This window comes from Melanostigma gelatinosum, assembly GCF_949748355.1.
Source record: "Melanostigma gelatinosum genome assembly, chromosome: 9".
Classification (NCBI taxonomy): Eukaryota; Metazoa; Chordata; class Actinopteri; order Perciformes; family Zoarcidae; genus Melanostigma; species Melanostigma gelatinosum.
This window is the reverse complement of record NC_136642.1, coordinates 587,501-609,890: the sequence shown is the minus strand read 5'-3', so window position 1 is coordinate 609,890 and position 22,390 is coordinate 587,501. Positions and strand designations below refer to the sequence as shown.

General features: G+C 44.0%; 1 protein-coding gene across 1 annotated transcript in view; it reads left to right on the top strand.

The window, feature by feature from the left end:
• Nucleotides 1–3,730: 3,730 nt before the first annotated feature.
• The window catches only part of LOC306782627 (GON-4-like protein), a gene marked incomplete at its 5' end in the record, with an annotated part of 41,512 nt that continues 22,852 nt past the window's right edge, over nucleotides 3,731–22,390 (top strand). Inside the window, 13 exons of the mRNA XM_079276070.1 lie at nucleotides 3,731–4,090; nucleotides 6,167–6,241; nucleotides 10,403–10,453; nucleotides 10,557–10,601; nucleotides 11,472–11,576; nucleotides 11,659–11,760; nucleotides 12,654–12,794; nucleotides 12,890–13,118; nucleotides 13,512–13,613; nucleotides 13,720–13,760; nucleotides 17,105–17,235; nucleotides 20,714–20,963; nucleotides 21,929–22,015. Of these exons, the coding sequence (XP_079132196.1) occupies nucleotides 3,731–4,090; nucleotides 6,167–6,241; nucleotides 10,403–10,453; nucleotides 10,557–10,601; nucleotides 11,472–11,576; nucleotides 11,659–11,760; nucleotides 12,654–12,794; nucleotides 12,890–13,118; nucleotides 13,512–13,613; nucleotides 13,720–13,760; nucleotides 17,105–17,235; nucleotides 20,714–20,963; nucleotides 21,929–22,015 (1,719 nt within the window). The remainder of the gene's footprint in view (nucleotides 4,091–6,166; nucleotides 6,242–10,402; nucleotides 10,454–10,556; nucleotides 10,602–11,471; nucleotides 11,577–11,658; nucleotides 11,761–12,653; nucleotides 12,795–12,889; nucleotides 13,119–13,511; nucleotides 13,614–13,719; nucleotides 13,761–17,104; nucleotides 17,236–20,713; nucleotides 20,964–21,928; nucleotides 22,016–22,390) is intronic.

Below are 22,390 nucleotides of genomic sequence, written 5' to 3'. Positions count from 1 at the left end.
TATCAGTAAACTGAGATCTGTAGTATCAACACCTGAATTAGAGATGATCATACATACATTTATCTCTTCACGCATTGACTACTGCAACTCACTTTTCACATCACTCAGTGTATCTGCTCTTAACCGTCTGCAGGTCATCCAAAACGCTGCCGCCAGATTACTCACCAGGACAAACCGACGGTCTCACATCACCCCCGTACTCCGATCTCTCCACTGGCTTCCTGTAGCATCTCGGATACACTTTAACATTCTCACCATCACTTACAGAGCACTTCACGGTCAGGCTCCGGCTTATGTAGCTGATCTACTTCGCCCCTATTCACCCGCCCGCACTCTCAGGTCAAACGCTCGAGGTCTTCTGTCCCACGCACACGATGTAAGAGCCGTGGTGACCGAGCCTTTGAGGCAGTGGCCCCGTGGTGACCGAGCCTTTGAGGCAGTGGCCCCGTGGTGACCGAGCCTTTGAGGCAGTGGCCCCGTGGTGACCGAGCCTTTGAGGCAGTGGCCCCGAGGCTCTGGAATGCTCTGCCTGCCACTCTGCGCCTCGCAGATACTGTGGATACTTTTAAAAGCCAGCTCAAAACCCACCTGTTTAGGCTGGCGTTTGTGTAAAAGTAAACTCATGTCCTAGACCTGCTCTTAAAATATGTTTTACATTTTAATTTTATTTTAATTTTATTTTAATTTTATTCTTTAACATTTTTTATTCACTCTGTGTAGATAATTTATTGACCCTAGGGTCATATTGTGTTTTTTATGCTTTTAAATGTCTGCTCTGTTAAGCACTTTGTGATAGTACTGTGAAAAGCGCTATATAAATAAAATTCATTCATTCATTCATTCATGTCATGAGAGGGAGTGTCATCCATTGGAGATACATCCCCTCCCAGTGGTTGCAGCAGAGACAACCCATCATGGCATCTGGTGAACCATAGTCCCATAGTCAGCAGGGCAGCCGGGGCCAAGGCTGAGAGAGAGGGGGCTGATTACCCTGGAGGAGCTGGTGTGGGGAACAAAGGAGAAAACATTTGGAAAGAGAAGGAAGGACGGGAGCAGACGAAGATAGAAAGAGTTTGTGTTAAATCAACCAGAAGTAAACTGAAGATACTTATGTTTGTTTTTTGTCACGGCTTTCTTCTGGAATTAACCTTCCAATAAAATAATCTGAATACAGTATTTGAGTTGAACCACCGCTTGTCGTCTTGATTTGTGCACCCGCGCCTCACAAGCCAATCCCGACCTCTCAAGACATCACAATACACACAATTATATATATATGTAATATGTATTATAAATATTATAAATATACATATATTATGAATATATATATATATATATATATATTATAAATATACATGTATACACATATTTATAATACATATACATCATTTTAATTATTAACTTATAAATACATATTTATAATATGTATATATATATCTATAAATAATTTCAACATATAATTTGTGAATGGGTGAATTGTAAAGAAGATCACACATTATAATATCTAGAATATAAACTCTACATAAGGATGATAGTACAGCAGGAGATGCTGTGCATCTTTCACAGTGAGACGCTCCGCTTTTATTCTGAAGGACTCCATCCGGAAGCCTTTTTTGTTGTTGGCGGAACAGAGGCTAACTGAGCTAGCAGGAGCTAACGCAGCTAACACAGCTAACATGACGGAGTAGCTGATGGCTACTGACGGCAGTCTCAAGGTAAACATTTCAGTTTTATTACAAATAACAGATTCTTTTGTTCGATGCTTCAGGTTCTGTGTTATTATTGTTACTATTATTGTTATTATGGCTGAAACTTGGCGCCTCCAACATGAAAAACACGGAACAGCCACTGCGCATGCTCAGTTGTGTGTTAGCTTAGCTACCGTTAGCTGCTAACTTAACTGCTATTATTATTATTAAGTCTTTGTAAAGCTTTGAGCTGACTGAGTTATGTTTGTACCAAGAGAGAGACAAATGAGGAGTGTTTCCTCTGTTATGGTTCTTAAGTAGCATTAACATAGCATTAGCATTAAAGCTAAACTAGAGTTAGAGCGTAAATAGTACTTTTTACTGTACTACATCTCAGAGGTACAGATAGTACTTTATACTGTACTACATCTCAGCGGTACATGTTGTACTTTATACTGTACTACATGTCAGAGGTACATGTTGTACTTTATACTGTACTACATCTCAGAGGTACATGTTGTACTTTATACTGTACTACATGTCAGAGGTACATATTGTACTTTATACTGTACTACATGTCAGAGGTACATGTTGTACTTTATACTGTACTACATCTCAGAGGTACATGTTGTACTTTATACTGTACTACATGTCAGAGGTACATGTTGTACTTTATACTGTACTACATGTCAGAGGTACATGTTGTACTTTATACTGTACGACATCTCAGAGGTACATGTTGTACTTTATACTGTACTACATCTCAGAGGTACATGTTGTACTTTATACTGTACGACATCTCAGAGGTACATGTTGTACTTTATACTGTACGACATCTCAGAGGTACATGTTGTACTTTATACTGTACTACATCTCAGAGGTACATGTTGTACTTTATACTGTACGACATCTCAGAGGTACATGTTGTACTTTATACTGTACTACATCTCAGAGGTACATGTTGTACTTTATACTGTACAACATCTCAGAGGTACATGTTGTACTTTATACTGTACGACATCTCAGAGGTACATGTTGTACTTTATACTGTACTACATCTCAGAGGTACATGTTGTACTTTATACTGTACGACATCTCAGAGGTACATGTTGTACTTTATACTGTACTACATCTCAGAGGTCAGGGTAGGAAATTTACATATTCAAAGTGTTTTCTTCGATTTTTTCAACAAAAAACAAACATAAATCAGACAATCATATTCAATTTCATTCTTATTTCTTTGTGGTTATTTGTCAATGTTTTAAACAACTATTAACAATTATTAGGTCAACGATGCCTTGATTACATATACATCAGTCGTATGGAATTATTGAGAAAAAATATTTTTGTAGCACCTCAAATATTGTGATTACCCATTTTTGTTCTGAACTTATGAATTAGTCATTGTGTGGAATTTTTGAGAAAAACATTTTTATAGCACCTTAAAAATTAAAACCTCTAAAATATCTTAATTGACTGTCAGTCAGGTATTATTCATTTCCAGCAACCCTCAAATCAAAGAATAAAGACACTTTACGCACAATTTAGGTGTATTTTCCCTTTAACTCATGAGATGCAGGCAGCATGTTTTATACTTAATGTGAATATAATTCATTTAATATAATTTCCATGATGCAACATGTATACTTTGTTGGCATCTTATTCTGAAAACCGGATGTTCGTCGGAAGAAACCGGATGTTGTCTCACGTTAATCTTTCCGTTAACTTTCAAAGTCCTTCGCTCGCTCCCGATCTGCGCCGTTTGAATGAGTTTACCGTGGATTTAAGGATATGTGCACTGACATGTAAGTGTCTGCTGAGTTGACCGCAGTCACAGGTCTGATTAAGAAGCGCTCCATTTTTTTATTCGTTTAGAAAGTCTCCTAGTGATATCAGGGGCAAAATGATATTTCTTAGGGGCAGTTTTGCCCTTTGCCCTCGTGTATTTCCGACGCTGTCAGAGGTACATATTGTACTTTATACTGTACTACATCTCAGAGGTACATGTAGTACTTGTATTGATGGGTTGTGTCTTCCAGCAGATGGAGAGGAGGCGTCCAGCCCAAGAGGACATTTGTCCTCTGCAGTCTAAATCTTTGAGGATGGACGGAGAGACCGTTGTCTTCAAACTAGACAGGAAGTCTCCAATGTCTCGTACAGGAAGCTCCAGACAGGAAGAGGAGAGAACACCTGTCTCAGGTGACACAGAAGTAGTAAACTGTGACATCACAATGACACGCGAACACGTGGGATCCTGTTTAAATAAAGTTTGGTTGAATCCACCCGTCGATGCGGTCACCAGCGAGGCCAGCGAGGACGAACTGGGACGACTGGACATCGACCTGGACAGGAAGTCCAAACAACACAACCTGACGTCCAGCAACGTGCGCGCCATCCTGCACGTAAGTCTCACACACACACACACATATATACATGTGTGTATATATGTATATATATGTATGTGTATATATATATATGTATATATATATATATATATATATATATACATATATATATATACACACACATGTATATATATACATATATACATGTGTGTGTATATATATATATATATATATATATATATATATATACACACACATGTATATATATACATATATATATACACACACATGTATATATATATACATATATACATATATACATGTGTGTATATATGTATATATATGTATGTGTATATATGTGTATATATATATATATATATATATATATATATATTAGGGCTGGGCGATATGGCCTAAAAAAAAAATCTCCGATTTTTTTACAAAAAATCCGATTCACGATTTAAATCGATTTTTTCCCCCAAAATTTTTTGCAGATGACAGAAGCTGTTGAAAACTATTTTTTATTTTATTTTGTGATGATTTTCCCAAGTAGGTTGATAAAAATAAAGTGCAAACAAAACCTGAACATTGTAGAAAGGTGCCTGTAGTATACAAAAAGTATTTGGTCACTCTTTTGTTTCCCTGAATCATTTAAATATAAAATTAAATTAAACATAACATTAAATGGCATTAAATAGTAGCCTTCCATTGTAAACAACTGTGCAAATGTAACTTTTTACAGTAAGCTTTTCTAACTGAATACACTGATACAAACACAGCATGAAATAAAATGTATGTGACCCTTTAACATTCACATTTTCAAAAGTGCAACATCTGATCTAACATCAACATAACATATTTTGCACAGTAAATAAGTGCATGTAAACAAAATCAAGTGCATTCACAACATAACCAACAGTATTAAACAGTAGTGCATGTTTTTTCTAAATATTTTTGCCAGGAAGACAAGCCTGTCTACTACCTCTGGCTTCAGGCATGCACGGTGGCATGTAACAATGCCCCCCCCACACACTGAAAAGCCTCTCAGAGGGGGCACTTGTAGCTGGCACAGAGAGGTATTTCTTTGCTAAAGTACTTAGCCTTGGAAAGTTAAGTTGGTGACGCTTCCACCAGTCAAGTGGATCGGTGTCTGGGTCAACCTGCTGGACCACAGGTCAGTTGTTGCGGAGTAGAATGACATCCCCTCCAGCTCCGCAGAGATCCTTTGGCGTGTACTATTGTACAGCCGAGGCAAGGCAACGTCAGAAAAATGTTTACGGCTTGGTAGCACGTACCTGGGGTCCAAAGCTTTGAGAAGGTGAATAAACCCCGGCTTTTCCACGGTGTATATGGGCACCATATCTTTTGCGATATACATCGCGACTGCATCCGTGATGGCTTTCCACCGGGCACTCTTCTTCTCATGCGGAGTACAGTTGGTGAATGTCTCCAAAATGCTGGGTTGTTGTTGTGAGGTGGCGGCGGCGGCGGCGGCGGCGCTTGTGCTCCCGCGGTCCTGCTCCCTCCTCAGGGCAACAACACTTCTCCCACTCGGCGGCATGCCTCTGTTTGAGGTGCTGCATTAAATTTGTTGTGCTGCTTGATTTTGTAGCAATAGCTTTTAGACAGACCTTACATCGTGGTGCTGTTTGTTCTGTGTCAGATGACACGAACCCGAACCATTTCCAGACTACCGAAGACACATTCTTCCCTCTCTTATGAACGAGAGCTTCACTGCTGGCCGCCATTGTTTTCGTTTGTAAACAATGCGCGCGCACTCTACTACGGGAGCCCAACGGGGGGGAGGGGTGGGGGCGATTTTCTCGATTTTCAATAAAACACATCGCCTTAAAGCACACATTCGAATTAATCGATTAAATCGATTTATCGCCCAGCCCTAATATATATATATATATACACATATATACACATACATATATATATGTGTATATATATATATATATATATATACATATATATATATACACACACATGTATATATATACATATATACATGTGTGTATATATATATATATATATATATATATATATACACATATATACATATATATACGGTATATACACATACATACGTTGTGTGTGACATGTCACATGTTGTGTGTCCCCTGTCAGGAGGTGATAACCCATGAGCGTGTGGTGGCCATGATGAAAGCTGCCATCAGAGACACTCAGAACCTGCCGATGTTTGTAAGTGTCCATGTTGTCTTTGTCCTGCAGCTCTGTTCTCCACCTGTTCAGGTACTCTGAATACTACTTGTTCAGGTACTGTGTTCTCTACCTGTTCAGGTACTCTGTTCTCTACCTGTTCAGGTACTCTGTTCACTACCTGTTCAGGTACTCTGTTCACTACCCGTTCAGGTACTCTGTTCACTACCTGTTCAGGTACTCTGTTCTCTACCTGTTCAGGTACTCTGTTCACTACCCGTTCAGGTACTCTGTTCACTAGCTGTTCAGGTACTCTGTTCACTACCTGCTCAGGTACTCTGTTCACTACCTGTTCAGGTACTCTGTTCACTAGCTGTTCAGGTACTCTGTTCTCTACCTGTTCAGGTACTCTGTTCACTAGCTGTTCAGGTACTCTGTTCTCTACCTGTTCAGGTACTCTGTTCACTACCTGTTCAGGTACTCTGTTCACTACCTGTTCAGGTACTCTGTTCACTACCTGTTCAGGTACTCTGTTCTCTACCTGTTCAGGTACTCTGTTCACTACCTGTTCAGGTACTCTGTTCACTAGCTGTTCAGGTACTCTGTTCACTACCTGTTCAGGTACTCTGTTCTCTACCTGTTCAGGTACTCTGTTCACTACCTGTTCAGGTACTCTGTTCACTAGCTGTTCAGGTACTCTGTTCTCTACCTGTTCAGGTACTCTGTTCACTACCCGTTCAGGTACTCTGTTCACTACCTGTTCAGGTACTCTGTTCACTACCCGTTCAGGTACTCTGTTCACTACCTGTTCAGGTACTCTGTTCACTAGCTGTTCAGGTACTCTGTTCAGGTACTCTGTTCACTACCCGTTCAGGTACTCGCACCCTAGTTATGGTCGGGTTCGAGGTGCTGCACGAGTGATCCGTCATGTTGCACATACCCCCAAAGCTTCCTGTGCTGATGACGACACAGTGTCTTCCCCCATCAAAATGTGTCTGATTAATGCACGCTCTGTAACAAACAAGGCTCACATTTTAAATGACTTGTTCACAAGTCATAATTTGGCTTTTTTATTTCTGACCGAGACCTGGCAACGGAATATGGAATGCATCCATTTCAATGAACTCTGCCCTGTGGACTGCTCTTATGTTGGGACACTGCGTCTGACAGGCCGCGGTGGAGGCCTCGCCGTGGTCTGGAAGAATCAGTTTTCCTGCCACTTGGGGAGCACAGAATCCTGTGTTCCTTTTGAACTACAGCTGACTAAAGTGGGCCGGCTAAAGCCGTTTTACTGTTTTTTAATTTACCGACCTCCAGGTCCTGCAGGTCAGTTTTTATCAGAGTTCACAGACTTTCTGACCTCTATTATCAAGCGAGACAAAGTGCTTCTGGTTGGTGATTTTAATCTGCATATCAATGATACCACAGACTGTATAGCCACGGAGTTTCTCAATATTACTGAATCTTTTAATTTCACGCAACATGTTTCTGGCGCCACTCACAGGGGTGGTCACACCTTGGACCTTGTGTTTTCTCTGGGTCTTGATATTGATAATACCCGTTGTGAGGACCTATTGATCAGTGACCATGAATGTATTTTCTTTGATCTTTCTGTCAATACTGACCGCTTGTGTCTGAAACTAACATTCCACTCCCGCATTATTACTCAGAGTACAGCTGATCATTTCTCTATGCACTTCTGCTGTGATATGAACACAAATCTCGATGATGTTGAACACTTTGCTGGATAAAGTGGCACCTCTTAAGGAAAGGACCAGAGCTGCCTATAACACTACTCCGTGGATGACTGAAGCTGTGTGCAGCCTGAGACAGAAGTGTCGCAGGACAGAGCGGCTCTGGAAAGCTACTGGGCTAGAAGTGCATCGTTTATATCTCAAAGACCTCAGAGTTTCTTTTGATACTGGACTAAAGGAAGCTAGAACTGCTTATTTTGCCAACCTAATCTCTTCTTCAAAGAAAAATCCCAAGATTCTGTTTGACACAATTACAGGAATTGTTTCACCGTCTGTCTCCACTGTACCATGCTATTCTGTTGACGATTGCAACAAATTCCTGATCTATTTTAATGATAAGGTAACAGGTATTAGGTCTGGCATTCAGCCTGGGATCTGTTCATCTACTTGTAGCTCCTCGCAATCTCCTGCTGTTCTGGACTCTTTCCAGCCTATCAGCCTTCAAGACCTGATGGACTTAATTACCAAAACAAAGCCATCAACTTGCCCTCTGGATATAATTCCATCCTCTCTATTTAAGAAAGTTCTGCTAACTATTGGCCCTGCAGTAACATCTATTGTCAATTCCTCATTGTCTACAGGAATTGTCCCTTCCTATTTCAAACATGCCACTATCCAGCCCATATTTTTCTCTACCCGTTCTCTACCCGTTCAGCTACTCTGTTCTCTACCCGTTCAGCTACTCTGTTCTCTACCCGTTCAGCTACTCTGTTCTCTACCCGTTCAGCTACTCTGTTCTCTACCCGTTCAGCTACTCTGTTCACTACCCGTTCAGCTACTCTGTTCACTACCCGTTCAGGTACTCTGTTCACTACCCGTTCAGGTACTCTGTTCACTACCCGTTCAGGTACTCTGTTCACTACCCGTTCAGGTACTCTGTTCACTAGCCGTTCAGGTACTCTGTTCTCTACCCGTTCAGGTACTCTGTTCTCTACCCGTTCAGGTACTCTGTTCACTACCCGTTCAGGTACTCTGTTCACTAGCCGTTCAGGTACTCTGTTCACTAGCCGTTCAGGTACTCTGTTCACTAGCCGTTCAGGTACTCTGTTCACTAGCCGTTCAGGTACTCTGTTCACTAGCCGTTCAGGTACTCTGTTCACTACCCGTTCAGGTACTCTGTTCACTACCCGTTCAGGTACTCTGTTCTCTACCCGTTCAGGTACTCTGTTCACTAGCCGTTCAGGTACTCTGTTCACTAGCCGTTCAGGTACTCTGTTCACTAGCCGTTCAGGTACTCTGTTCACTACCCGTTCAGGTACTCTGTTCACTACCCGTTCAGGTACTCTGTTCACTAGCCGTTCAGGTACTCTGTTCTCTACCCGTTCAGGTACTCTGTTCTCTACCCGTTCAGATACTCTGTTCACTAGCCGTTGAGGTACTCTGTTCACTAGCCGTTCAGGTACTCTGTTCACTACCCGTTCAGGTACTCTGTTCACTAGCCATTCAGGTACTCTGTTCACTAGCCGTTCAGGTACTCTGTTCACTAGCCGTTCAGGTACTCTGTTCTCTACCCGTTCAGGTACTCTGTTCACTACCCGCTCAGGTACTCTGTTCACTACCCGTTCAGGTACTCTGTTCACTAGCCGTTCAGGTACTCTGTTCTCTACCCGTTCAGGTACTCTGTTCACTACCCGTTCAGGTACTCTGTTCACTACCCGCTCAGGTACTCTGTTCACTACCCGTTCAGGTACTCTGTTCTCTAGCCGTTCAGGTACTCTGTTCACTAGCCGTTCAGGTACTCTGTTCACTAGCCGTTCAGGTACTCTGTTCTCTACCCGTTCAGGTACTCTGTTCTCTACCCGTTCAGGTACTCTGTTCACTACCCGTTCAGGTACTCTGTTCTCTACCCGTTCAGGTACTCTGTTCACTACCCGCTCAGGTACTCTGTTCACTACCCGTTCAGGTACTCTGTTCTCTACCCGTTCAGGTACTCTGTTCTCTACCCGTTCAGGTACTCTGTTCTCTACCCGTTCAGGTACTCTGTTCACTACCCGTTCAGGTACTCTGTTCACTAGCCGTTCAGGTACTCTGTTCTCTACCCGTTCAGGTACTCTGTTCACTAGCCGTTCAGGTACTCTCTTCACAAGCCGTTCAGGTACTCTGTTCTCTACCCGTTCAGGTACTCTGTTCACTAGCCGTTCAGGTACTCTGTTCACTAGCCATTCAGGTACTCTCTTCACAAGCCGTTCAGGTACTCTGTTCTCTACCCGTTCAGGTACTCTGTTCACTAGCCGTTCAGGTACTCTGTTCTCTACCCGTTCAGGTACTCTGTTCACTAGCCGTTTAGGTACTCTCTTCACAAGCCGTTCAGGTACTCTGTTCTCTACCCGTTCAGGTACTCTGTTCACTAGCCGTTCAGGTACTCTGTTCACTACCCGTTCAGGTACTCTCTTCACAAGCCGTTCAGGTACTCTGTTCTCTATAAACCATGTTTTCTTTCTTCCATCAGGAGCCAAAAATGACTCGATCCAGACTGAAACAGGCCGTTCAGCAGGGACAGGTGAACTCAATCTCCCACAATCCTCTCTGATACTTTCAACTTTCAAACCATGTCTGTTTAATCTGGGTGTCCTTTATCTGTCTGTCTGTCTGTCTGCTTACAGCCACTGAACTGGAGTCTGTCAGCATTGAACGCAGCCACGGTCAAGGTCTGTCAGTTCAATTCAAATAAACTTTATTGGCATTAATGTTCAGGTTACATTATGGCCAAAGATAAAATACATATTGTTAAGTAATAACTTATTTTGTTGTCTGCCTGTCTCTCTGACTGTCTGACTGCCTGTCTCTTTGACTGTTTGTCTCTCTGACTGTCTGACTGCCTGTCTCTTTGACTGTCTGTCTCTCTGACTGTCTGACTGCCTGTCTCTCTGACTGCCTGTCTCTCTGACTGTCTGTCCCTCTGACTGTCTGTCTCTCTGACTGTCTGTCTCTCTGACTGACTGTCTGACTGCCTGTCTCTCTGACTGTCTGTCTCTCTGACTGTCTCTCTGACTGCCTGTCTGACTGACTGTCTGATTGCCTGTCTCTCTGACTGTCTGTCTCTCTGACTGTCTGTCTCTCTTACTGTCTGACTCTCTTACTGTCTGACTGTCTGTCTCTCTGACTGTCTCTCTGACTGTCTGACTGTCTGTCTCTCTGACTGTCTGTCCCTCTGTCTGTCTGTCTCTCTGACTGTCTGACTGACTTTCTGTCTCTCTGACTGTCTGTCCCTCTGACTGTCTGACTGACTGTCTGTCTCTCTGACTGCCTGTCTCTCTGACTGTCTGTCTCTCTGATTGTCTGACTCTCTTACTGTCTGACTGCCTGTCTCTGACTGTGTCTCTCTGACTGACTGACTGTCTGACTGTCTGTCCCTCTGACTGCCTGTCTCTCTGACTGCCTGTCCCTCTGACTGCCTGTCCCTCTGACTGCCTGTCTCTCTGACTGTCTGTCCCTCTGACTGCCTGTCTCTCTGACTGCCTGTCTCTCTGACTGCCTGTCCCTCTGACTGTCTGTCCCTCTGTCTGTCTTTCCTGCAGCCTCCTCAGTTTATTGACATTGATCTTGAGGAGGATGAAGACTCGTCAGATGAAGAGTATTGTCCCGATGAGGAAGAGGAGGAGGAGGAAGACACGGCAGAAGAGGTGGGTCATTCTTTGACCTTTTAGTGTCTGTTTTACATTCAGACTGTTCAGATCATGTAAAGTACAGTGTGTGTGTGTGCAGACCTTCTTCAGTGATGCAGACAGCTTGGCTTCACCTCTCAAAAAGCATCGGGGCTCTCAACCCAAACTTCTGGCAGATCAGAGGACAGATGAACCCCGACAGGTAACCGACACCCTGACCTCCTGCATGTACCCCAACCCCCTACAGGTACCCCGACCCCCTACAGGTACCCCGACCTCCTACAGGTACCCCGACCTCCTACTGGTACCCTGACCTCCTGCAGGTACCCTGACCTCCTGCAGGTACCCTGACCTCCTGCAAGTACCCTGACCTCCTGCAAGTACCCCGACCTCCTACAGGTACCCCGACCTCCTACAGGTACCCCGACCTCCTGCAAGTACCCCGACCTCCTACTGGTACCCCGACCTCCTGCAGGTACCCCGACCTCCTACAGGTACCCCGACCTCCTACAGGTACCCCGACCTCCTACAGGTACCCTGACCTCCTACAGGTACCCCGACCTCCTACAGGTACCCCAACCCCTGACCTCCTACAGGTACCCCAACCCCTGACCTCCTACAGGTACCCCAACCCCTGACCTCCTACAGGTACCCCAACCCCTGACCTCCTACAGGTACCCCGACCTCCTGCAGGTACCCCGACCCCCTACAGGTACCCGACCCCCTACTGGTACCCCGACCTCCTACAGGTACCCTAACCCCTGACCTCCTACAGGTACCCCTGACCTCCTACAGGTACCCCAACCCCTGACCTCCTACAGGTACCCCAACCTCCTACAGGTACCCCGACCCCCTACAGGTACCCGACCCCCTACAGGTACCCGACCCCCTACTGGTACCCCGACCTCCTACAGGTACCCTAACCCCTGACCTCCTACAGGTACCCCGACCTCCTACAGGTACCCTAACCCCTGACCTCCTACAGGTACCCCGACCTCCTACAGGTACCCTGACCTCCTGCAGGTACCCCAACCCCTGACCTCCTACAGGTACCCGACCCCCTGTGGGAACCCTGACCTCTGACCTGTTTTATAGAGATCTCCAGAATGCCTGAGGGAACAGCTGATGACCTCTGCTCCTCATCACCTCCTCACTGCTCCGGAGTCTTCCTTTCTGGAGAGACTGAATGCTGTGGAGGAGGAGCTTGACTGTAGCCCTGCATACACCTATAACCAAGTAACCCAACCACCCCCACTCCCCAGCATCCGCCCACCTCTGTGCACCTGTCTGTCTGATTGACTACCTGTCTCTCTCTACTGTCTGTCTCTCAGCCTCTGGACAGAAAAGCTGATGATGATGGTAGTCATGAAGGCTCCAGCTGTTTGGCGTACCGTACACGCTCCAAACTTCGTCTGGTTAACGTTCCTCTGGGTCAGCTGGAGGCGGCGCTTCTGGCCCCGGACATCACTGCTGACATGTACGGTCACAGTGCCGCCCAGCGGGAGGAGGACCGTCACTGGACGAAGTGGCTGCAGGGCCTCATGGCCCCCGACAGTGAAGGTCAGATGTAAATACATTCCGGTCTAAGTGTAAAAGGTGTAAGCATTGAGTTTGATTCACAGTGCAGCACTGAGGCGTCAGTACACTCTCAGGTTTAATTATGAATCAGGATTCATCCCTTCACATGTGCCTCTGAACTGTTAATACTGTTATTTATATGATCTTCCAGCTGTGGTGGTATCCTTAGTGTGCTCGTTGCCAGCCGGAGACAGTTTCTGATACTGGAACTAAAAGAAGTTCCCAGTTACAGCTTTGACAACAAGACATCTGAGACAGTCTTTGTTGTTTAGATGCAGACAGCTGATTTTGCAATTCAATTTAATTTATTTTAGTTTAGCCCAAAATCACAAATTTGCCTCAGAAGGCTTTATTGAATCTGCTTGTTTTTGTCAGAGGAAGCTGATGATGATGACGACCCAGAGTACAACTTCCTGGATGACCAAGATGAACCCGATCTGGAGGACTACAGGACGGACCGTGCAGTCCAGATCACCAGTATGTATTGTAGACTGGGTCTAGGTCAAGGCCCGGAGGAGTTTCTCGCAGACCCTGTGTGTTTTGTTTTGTCCTCCCCTCTGTGTTAACACGTCTTCTTTTTCAGAGAAGGAAGTGAATGAGCTGCTGGAGGAGCTCTTTGATACAGTGAGTTGATTTTTACCAGCTTGTGTTTCTAATGATTTCTACTAATGATTCATGGTGGTGAATCGAGACTTTATGACAAGTCCGGACTTAGTTAAGAGTCGGGATCTAAGAACAAGTCGGGACTTGGTTAAGAGTCAGGATCTAAGAACAAGTCGGGACTTAGTTAAGAGTCGGGATCTAAGAACAAGTCGGGACTTGGTTAAGAGTCGGGACTTTGGGACGAGTCGGGACTTAGTTAAGAGTCGGGATCTAAGAACAAGTCGGGACTTAGTTAAGAGTCAGGATCTAAGAACAAGTCCGGACTTAGTTAAGAGTCGGGATCTAAGAACAAGTCGGGACTTGGTTAAGAGTCGGGATCTAAGAACAAGTCGGGACTTGGTTAAGAGTCGGGACTTTGGGACGAGTCGGGACTTAGTTAAGAGTCGGGACTTTGGGACGAGTCGGGACTTAGTTAAGAGTCAGGATCTAAGAACAAGTCAGGACTTGGTTAAGAGTCGGGACTTTGGGACGAGTCTGGACTTAGTTAAGAGTCGGGATCTAAGAACAAGTCAGGACTTGGTTAAGAGTCAGGATCTAAGAACAAGTCTGGACTTAGTTAAGAGTCGGGATCTAAGAACAAGTCGGGACTTGGTTAAGAGTCGGGATCTAAGAACAAGTCGGGACTTGGTTAAGAGTCAGGATCTAAGAACAAGTCTGGACTTAGTTAAGAGTCGGGATCTAAGAACAAGTCGGGACTTGGTTAAGAGTCGGGACTTTGGGACGAGTCGGGACTTAGTTAAGAGTCGGGATCTAAGAACAAGTCGGGACTTAGTTAAGAGTCAGGATCTAAGAACAAGTCCGGACTTAGTTAAGAGTCGGGATCTAAGAACAAGTCGGGACTTGGTTAAGAGTCGGGATCTAAGAACAAGTCGGGACTTGGTTAAGAGTCGGGACTTTGGGACGAGTCGGGACTTAGTTAAGAGTCTGGACTTTGGGACGAGTCGGGACTTAGTTAAGAGTCAGGATCTAAGAACAAGTCAGGACTTGGTTAAGAGTCGGGACTTTGGGACGAGTCTGGACTTAGTTAAGAGTCGGGATCTAAGAACAAGTCAGGACTTAGTTAAGAGTCGGGACTTTGGGACGAGTCGGGACTTAGTTAAGAGTCGGGATCTAAGAACAAGTCAGGACTTAGTTAAGAGTCGGGACTTTGGGACGAGTCTGGACTTAGTTAAGAGTCGGGATCTAAGAACAAGTCAGGACTTGGTTAAGAGTCAGGATCTAAGAACAAGTCCGGACTTAGTTAAGAGTCGGGATCTAAGAACAAGTCGGGACTTGGTTAAGAGTCGGGACTTTGGGACGAGTCGGGACTTAGTTAAGAGTCGGGATCTAAGAACAAGTCGGGACTTAGTTAAGAGTCAGGATCTAAGAACAAGTCCGGACTTAGTTAAGAGTCGGGATCTAAGAACAAGTCGGGACTTGGTTATGAGTCGGGATCTAAGAACAAGTCGGGACTTGGTTAAGAGTCGGGACTTTGGGACGAGTCGGGACTTAGTTAAGAGTCGGGATCTAAGAACAAGTCAGGACTTAGTTAAGAGTCGGGACTTTGGGACGAGTCGGGACTTAGTTAAGAGTCAGGATCTAAGAACAAGTCAGGACTTGGTTAAGAGTCGGGACTTTGGGACGAGTCGGGACTTAGTTAAGAGTCGGGATCTAAGAACAAGTCAGGACTTAGTTAAGAGTCGGGACTTTGGGACGAGTCGGGACTTAGTTAAGAGTCGGGATCTAAGAACAAGTCAGGACTTAGTTAAGAGTCGGGACTTTGGGACGAGTCGGGACTTAGTTAAGAGTCGGGATCTAAGAACAAGTCAGGACTTGGTTAAGAGTCGGGACTTTGGGACGAGTCGGGACTTAGTTAAGAGTCGGGATCTAAGAACAAGTCAGGACTTAGTTAAGAGTTGGGACTTTGGGACGAGTCTGGACTTAGTTAAGAGTCAGGATCTAAGAACAAGTCAGGACTTAGTTAAGAGTCGGGACTTTGGGACGAGTCGGGACTTAGTTAAGAGTCGGGATCTAAGAACAAGTCAGGACTTGGTTAAGAGTCAGGATCTAAGAACAAGTCAGGACTTAGTTAAGAGTCAGGACTTTGGGACGAGTCGGGACTTAGTTAAGAGTCAGGATCTAAGAACAAGTCAGGACTTAGTTAAGAGTCAGGATCTAAGAACAAGTCAGGACTTAGTTAAGAGTCAGGATCTAAGAACAAGTCAGGACTTGGTTAAGAGTCGGGACTTTGGGACGAGTCGGGACTTAGTTAAGAGTCGGGATCTAAGAACAAGTCAGGACTTAGTTAAGAGTCGGGACTTTGGGACGAGTCGGGACTTAGTTAAGAGTCGGGATCTAAGAACAAGTCAGGACTTAGTTAAGAGTCGGGACTTTGGGACGAGTCGGGACTTAGTTAAGAGTCGGGATCTAAGAACAAGTCAGGACTTAGTTAAGAGTCGGGACTTTGGGACGAGTCGGGACTTAGTTAAGAGTCGGGATCTAAGAACAAGTCAGGACTTAGTTAAGAGTCGGGACTTTGGGACGAGTCGGGACTTAGTTAAGAGTCGGGATCTAAGAACAAGTCAGGACTTAGTTAAGAGTCGGGACTTTGGGACGAGTCGGGACTTAGTTAAGAGTCGGGATCTAAGAACAAGTCAGGACTTGGTTAAGAGTCGGGATCTAAGAACAAGTCAGGACTTAGTTAAGAGTCAGGACTTTGGGACGAGTCGGGACTTAGTTAAGAGTCGGGATCTAAGAACAAGTCAGGACTTAGTTAAGAGTCTGGACTTTGGGACGAGTCGGGACTTAGTTAAGAGTCGGGATCTAAGAACAAGTCAGGACTTGGTTAAGAGTCGGGACTTTGGGACGAGTCGGGACTTAGTTAAGAGTCGGGATCTAAGAACAAGTCAGGACTTAGTTAAGAGTCAGGATCTAAGAACAAGTCAGGACTTAGTTAAGAGTCAGGATCTAAGAACAAGTCAGGACTTAGTTAAGAGTCGGGACTTTGGGACTGAAGTGAAGTTTCAGAACAACATTTGAGTGAATGAGAGAAACTGAAAATTTCTCCTGTTTCTTTGTGAGTTCTTTTTACACTTGGCGGTGTTTTTCAGTATTGATTCAAATGTCATTGTCACACAATTGTTAGGGTTAATTTATAAACAAGTCTTTTTCATGTTTCCTTCAAATGTCTGTTACATTTCTCCTGCTTAGTTTAAACTCAAACAAGGAGTCTGGTTTTAGTTCAACAAGGCCGTTTACTGTGACACTGACGTCAGTTATATGTACAGCTCCAGGAGGAGGAGGTGGCAGCTGAGGAGGAGGAGGAGGAGGAGCAGGAGGAGGATGTGGCAGCTGAGGAGGAGGAGGAGGAGCAGAAAGAGGAGCAGGAGGATGTGGCAGCTGAGGAGGAGGTGTCATCACAGACTGGACCCAAATTCAACATCCCCCAGGCTTTACGGTAAGAGTCCTGATGCATGATGGGAGGTCATACATCTACACAAACACATCATCACAGTTCTGTTGATATCTGGTTTTGCTGATCTGGTCTGGTCTGGTCTGGACTGCTGAACCAGCATTCATCATCATGACGGGTTCTGGCTAATTAAAAAGTACCATACATCAGCAGCCTGGACCGACGGCGTCACGGCACTAAATCCAGCTTGTGTTGCGTTAATAAAAATCAATATGACAACATGATTAGTATGACATTAAGTTTGTTTATAAATTTAATAGACTTAGACTTCTTATTTAGTGTTTATTGGCTTCGAGGTGCATGACTGCCACCAAGTGGACTGGAGTCTCAGGGTCTTTCTCAAACCGGACCCTCCCCACTATGTGACGGACTGAACTCTCATAGCTGCATGAAACTTCCCTCTCTCTGTTGGAAACAGGAAGTGTCATAACGTTTCGTGTGAAGAAGGAACTGTTAAACAGTAAGCTACACAAGTAACAGGAAGGTGGTAGATTCACCATCAAATAGGCCTCGTTATGGAGAATGTGCTTTGGTGCATAAACAAGAAACAGATGTAGAACAGAAACAAAGTACTATGATAATATAAAATACATATACAAAATATTTAAATTTTAAATATTTAAAAACTGCATACAATGTATCTGTTCAGAATGAAAGCTTGGCAGGAAGGTTTACAGTATTAAGAATAAAATGATATACAATACAGAGAAAGTGAAAAATATGAAATAAAACTTACTCCCATGCTTCTTTGGTGGCATTTGTCTTTTTGTAAACATCTCGTTTTTAACTCCTGCTTGGTTTTCCCTGTAAATATATACAACACCTAACAATCGAATGAACACGTCTCGCGTTTCTAAACTAGATATTTGATCCTGAATAGAATTTAACATTTGAGTTGTTAACGTCTGGCTGTAAGAAATTTGAGCATAGAACTGTGTTTAGTAGCTATAATAAAAGTGTTCAATGATTCATATTTAAGAATTCATAATTAGTCATAATCATAAGGGTTTTGGAAATGCATAATTAAGATAAGCATAAAGTGTTTTAGGATTAGTAGCTAGAAGTAGAATTTGAGACATGAAGCTTTTGCCAAAGTTGCAGAAGTTTAACGTTGATACTGAAGGATTATCATAGAGGGATTAAACCGTAACTGACAGTCATTGAATGTGTTGGTGAACGCAGGGACAGAAAGGCAGACAGACAGAATACACTCCTGGAGTTAGCCAATAGGAATTGGGATAAACGGAAGAGGAGGAGTTTCGAGCGGATGTGGGTGGTTTCATTTCAAGTCTTTTTCTCTCTCGCGTGATGCTCTCAGAGGACGGACGGGTTTTATACCTGAGGAGCTGAGTTGAGTTTTTTACAAACGGGGTTTTATTGATTTAATATTTCATGAAATAGTGTACTTCACTGTAAAGACTGTACTTGCATCAGTGGATTCAATTCCTTTTAATTGTAAACCAGTCTTGGTAGATTTATTGTTGCAGCGTGTCGACTGCATAAAGCAGCCGGACACGTGCTCTGGCCTCCTCGCTGTGGAACAGACTCAAACTTCCACAACATTAAATGTTTGTACAGGTAGTCTCACAGAACTACATTTGTACGTAGCGTGACGCACACAAAACGCTCATCCTCTCTAATGTCCAGCAGGGGGCGACTCCTCTGGTTCTATAGAAGTCTATAGAAAATGACTCTACTTCTCTCTTGATTTATTCCCTCAGTAAACATTGTAAACATGAGTTTATGTCTCAATCTCTAGTTTCAAGTCTTCTTCAATACAGCATGATGTTCATTTAGTACATTATGGTCCATTTAGAGTCACACAGACCATAAAGCAGGGGATGCTTTAGGGCGGGGCTACACAGTGATTGACAGGTCTCTACCAGAGACGTATACGGCGTCTCTATGTCACTCCTCCTCAGTCCAGATATGGTCACTTCCTGTTCACTGGTTGATTAAAAAAAACAAGATGGCGACGGACAAAACAATGAACTAGATGCTTCAAAAACATCAGTTTACATACACTATACGGTGGACTCTCCATGTGGAAGCTCTCACTGAGTGGAGGGTTTAGAGAGTGAAGGGGTTTGAGAAAGGCCCTCAGTCTCATGACGATGCTAATTCAGAGTGACGCCTAGTGATAAAACACCGGTTAGGGCTGGGCGGTATGACCAAAAATGCATATCACGGTATTTTGTAAGATTCTGGCGGTTTCACGGAATATCACGGTATTTTATTTTCTCGTTAAAGCATGAATTAATTAACGCCGAAAAGAAACGGCCGGCCAGCGAGCGGTGAACAGCTGTTTGTGTGCCGTTCCGTCACTTCCTGTTTCATTCGCCTACATTCCCCATGGTCCTAAACCCCTCCAAGGAAAGAAACGGGATTAGACCGTAGGATTTAGTTGTTAGTAAGTGTTGTTTAGGTTTATTTCTTTAGTTATTTATATATATATATATATATATATATATATATATATATATATATATATATATATATGTATATATATATATATATATATATATATATATGTATATATATATATATATATATGTATATATATATATATATATATATATATATGTATATATATATATATATATATATATATATATGTATATATATATATATATATATATATGTATATATATATATATATATATATATATATATATATATGTATATATATATATATATATATATATATGTATATATATATATATATATATATATGTATATATATATATATATATATATGTATATATATATATATATATATACACGTTACTGCCGCGACAGAGCCTCTCATAGCTGTTAGCAGACTGTTAGCGAGCTTTACCCAGCATGCAGTTCGGCGGTGAAATTTTATAAATGTACAATTATTTGTGCTACAAATTGTTTATCTGTCACAAACTGTTGTGTCGTGGTGTTTTGCCTTGTTAAAGAGCGTTAGTTGTGAGTTGGTAATTGTTGTTATAAAGTAAACCATGACTAGGGTTCCCTCTCAATACAGCTAACACAACTAGCTCCGATCGTAGCATTCCCAGCGGCAAACAATATAATTTGCTGCCTGTTGAAGAGTGACAGAAGTTGTTTCGCTGTATGACGGTATATGAAAAATTCATATCGTACGGGAAATTAAAACCGGTATACCGGTATACCGCCCAGTCCTAGGTCCAGTCCTGGTTTTAAAGTTTTGACACCGGTCCAACCTCATCATGTACACAAGCACATACACACCGTGACATAAATCCTCCTTTTGGGACGGTGCAGCAGAGAAGTGCTGTGACTGCTTGGGTAAGGAGGAAGAGAAACGTCCTCTGCTGCTGCTTCTTCTTCACACAGAACCCACGAAGAAGAATCCAGCTGAGAGGAGACATTCCGTGTCTGTCTTCACACGTCGTACGTTTTTATCGAGTGCTTCCTGTGCGACGGCTGTTTTGTCCCTTTTTGCTCTCCGTAGTTTTGAGGCTCCGTTAGCCGACATGTTGACGGAGCGACGGCGAACGGTCAGGAGACAGTACGAAGCTCTGCAGCAGAAGAGAGCCCTGCAGGACACGACCAGCCATCATCGTGAAAACGTGACCCAGAAGGACACGCCCGGCCCACAACCGGACATCATCAGTCCCGTCTTGGTGCTGCAGAGCCGCATCTCCCAAGTCCTGCACCTGGACTACACCCAGAAACTACAGCTGCAGCAGCAGATACAGCAGGTAGTGTACTGTCTCACAAAGTGTCCTCTGGTGTCCCCCAATAGAGTCCTCTACTGTCCCACAAAGTGTCCTCTGGTGTCCCCCAATAGAGTCCTCTACTGTCCCACAAAGTGTCCTCTGGTGTCCCCCAATAGAGTCCTCTACTGTCCCACAAAGTGTCCTCTGGTGTCCCCCAATAGAGTCATCTACTGTCCCACAAAGTGACCTCTGGTGTCCCCCAATAGAGTCCTCTACTGTCCCACAAAGTGTCCTCTGGTGTCCCCCAATAGAGTCCTCTACTGTCCCACAAAGTGTCCTCTGGTGTCCCCCAATAGAGTCATCTACTGTCCCACAAAGTGTCCTCTGGTGTCCCCCAATAGAGTCCTCTACTGTCCCACAAAGTGTCCTCTGGTGTCCCCCAATAGAGTCATCTACTGTCCCACAAAGTGACCTCTGGTGTCCCCCAATAGAGTCCTCTACTGTCCCACAAAGTGACCTCTGGTGTCCCCCAATAGAGTCATCTACTGTCCCACAAAGTGACCTCTGGTGTCCCCCAATAGAGTCCTCTACTGTCCCACAAAGTGTCCTCTGGTGTCCCCCAATAGAGTCCTCTACTGTCCCACAAAGTGTCCTCTGGTGTCCCCCAATAGAATCCTCTACTGTCCCACAAAGTGACCTCTGGTGTCCCCCAAAAGAGTCCTCTACTGTCCCACAAAGTGTCCTCTGGTGTCCCCCAATAGAATCCTCTACTGTCCCACAAAGTGACCTCTGGTGTCCCCCAAAAGAGTCCTCTACTGTCCCACAAAGTGTCCTCTGGTGTCCCCCAATAGAGTCCTCTACTGTCTCACATAGTGTCCTCTGGTGTCCCCCAATAGAGTCCTCTGGTGTCTCACATAGTGTCCTCTGGTGTTTCACATAGTGTCCTCTACTCTCTTCAGCCTTTTGTTGACTGTAGACTAGAATGATTCCGTCTCTCTCTCTTCCAGCATGTGCAGCTGCTGACTCAGGTTCACCTGCTGTGTCGCCATGTGGACGCCCTGAACCACGAAACCTGCATTACTAAACACTACCTGGTTAGTAACCACAAACACTACTTGGTTAGTAACCACAAACACGACCTGGTTAGTAACCACAAACACTACTTGGTTAGTAAACACAAACACGACCTGGTTAGTAACCACAAACACTACTTGGTTGGTAAACACAAACACTACTTGGTGAGTAAACACAAACACTACCTGGTTAGTAACCACAAAACACTACCTGGTTAGTAACCACAAACACTACCTGGTTAGTAACCACAAACACCACCAAGTTAGTAAACACAAACACTACTTGGTTCGTAAACACTAACACTACCTGGTTAGTAACCACAAACACCACCAGGTTAGTAAACACAAACACTACCTGGTTAGTAAACACTAACACTACCTGGTTAGTAACCACAA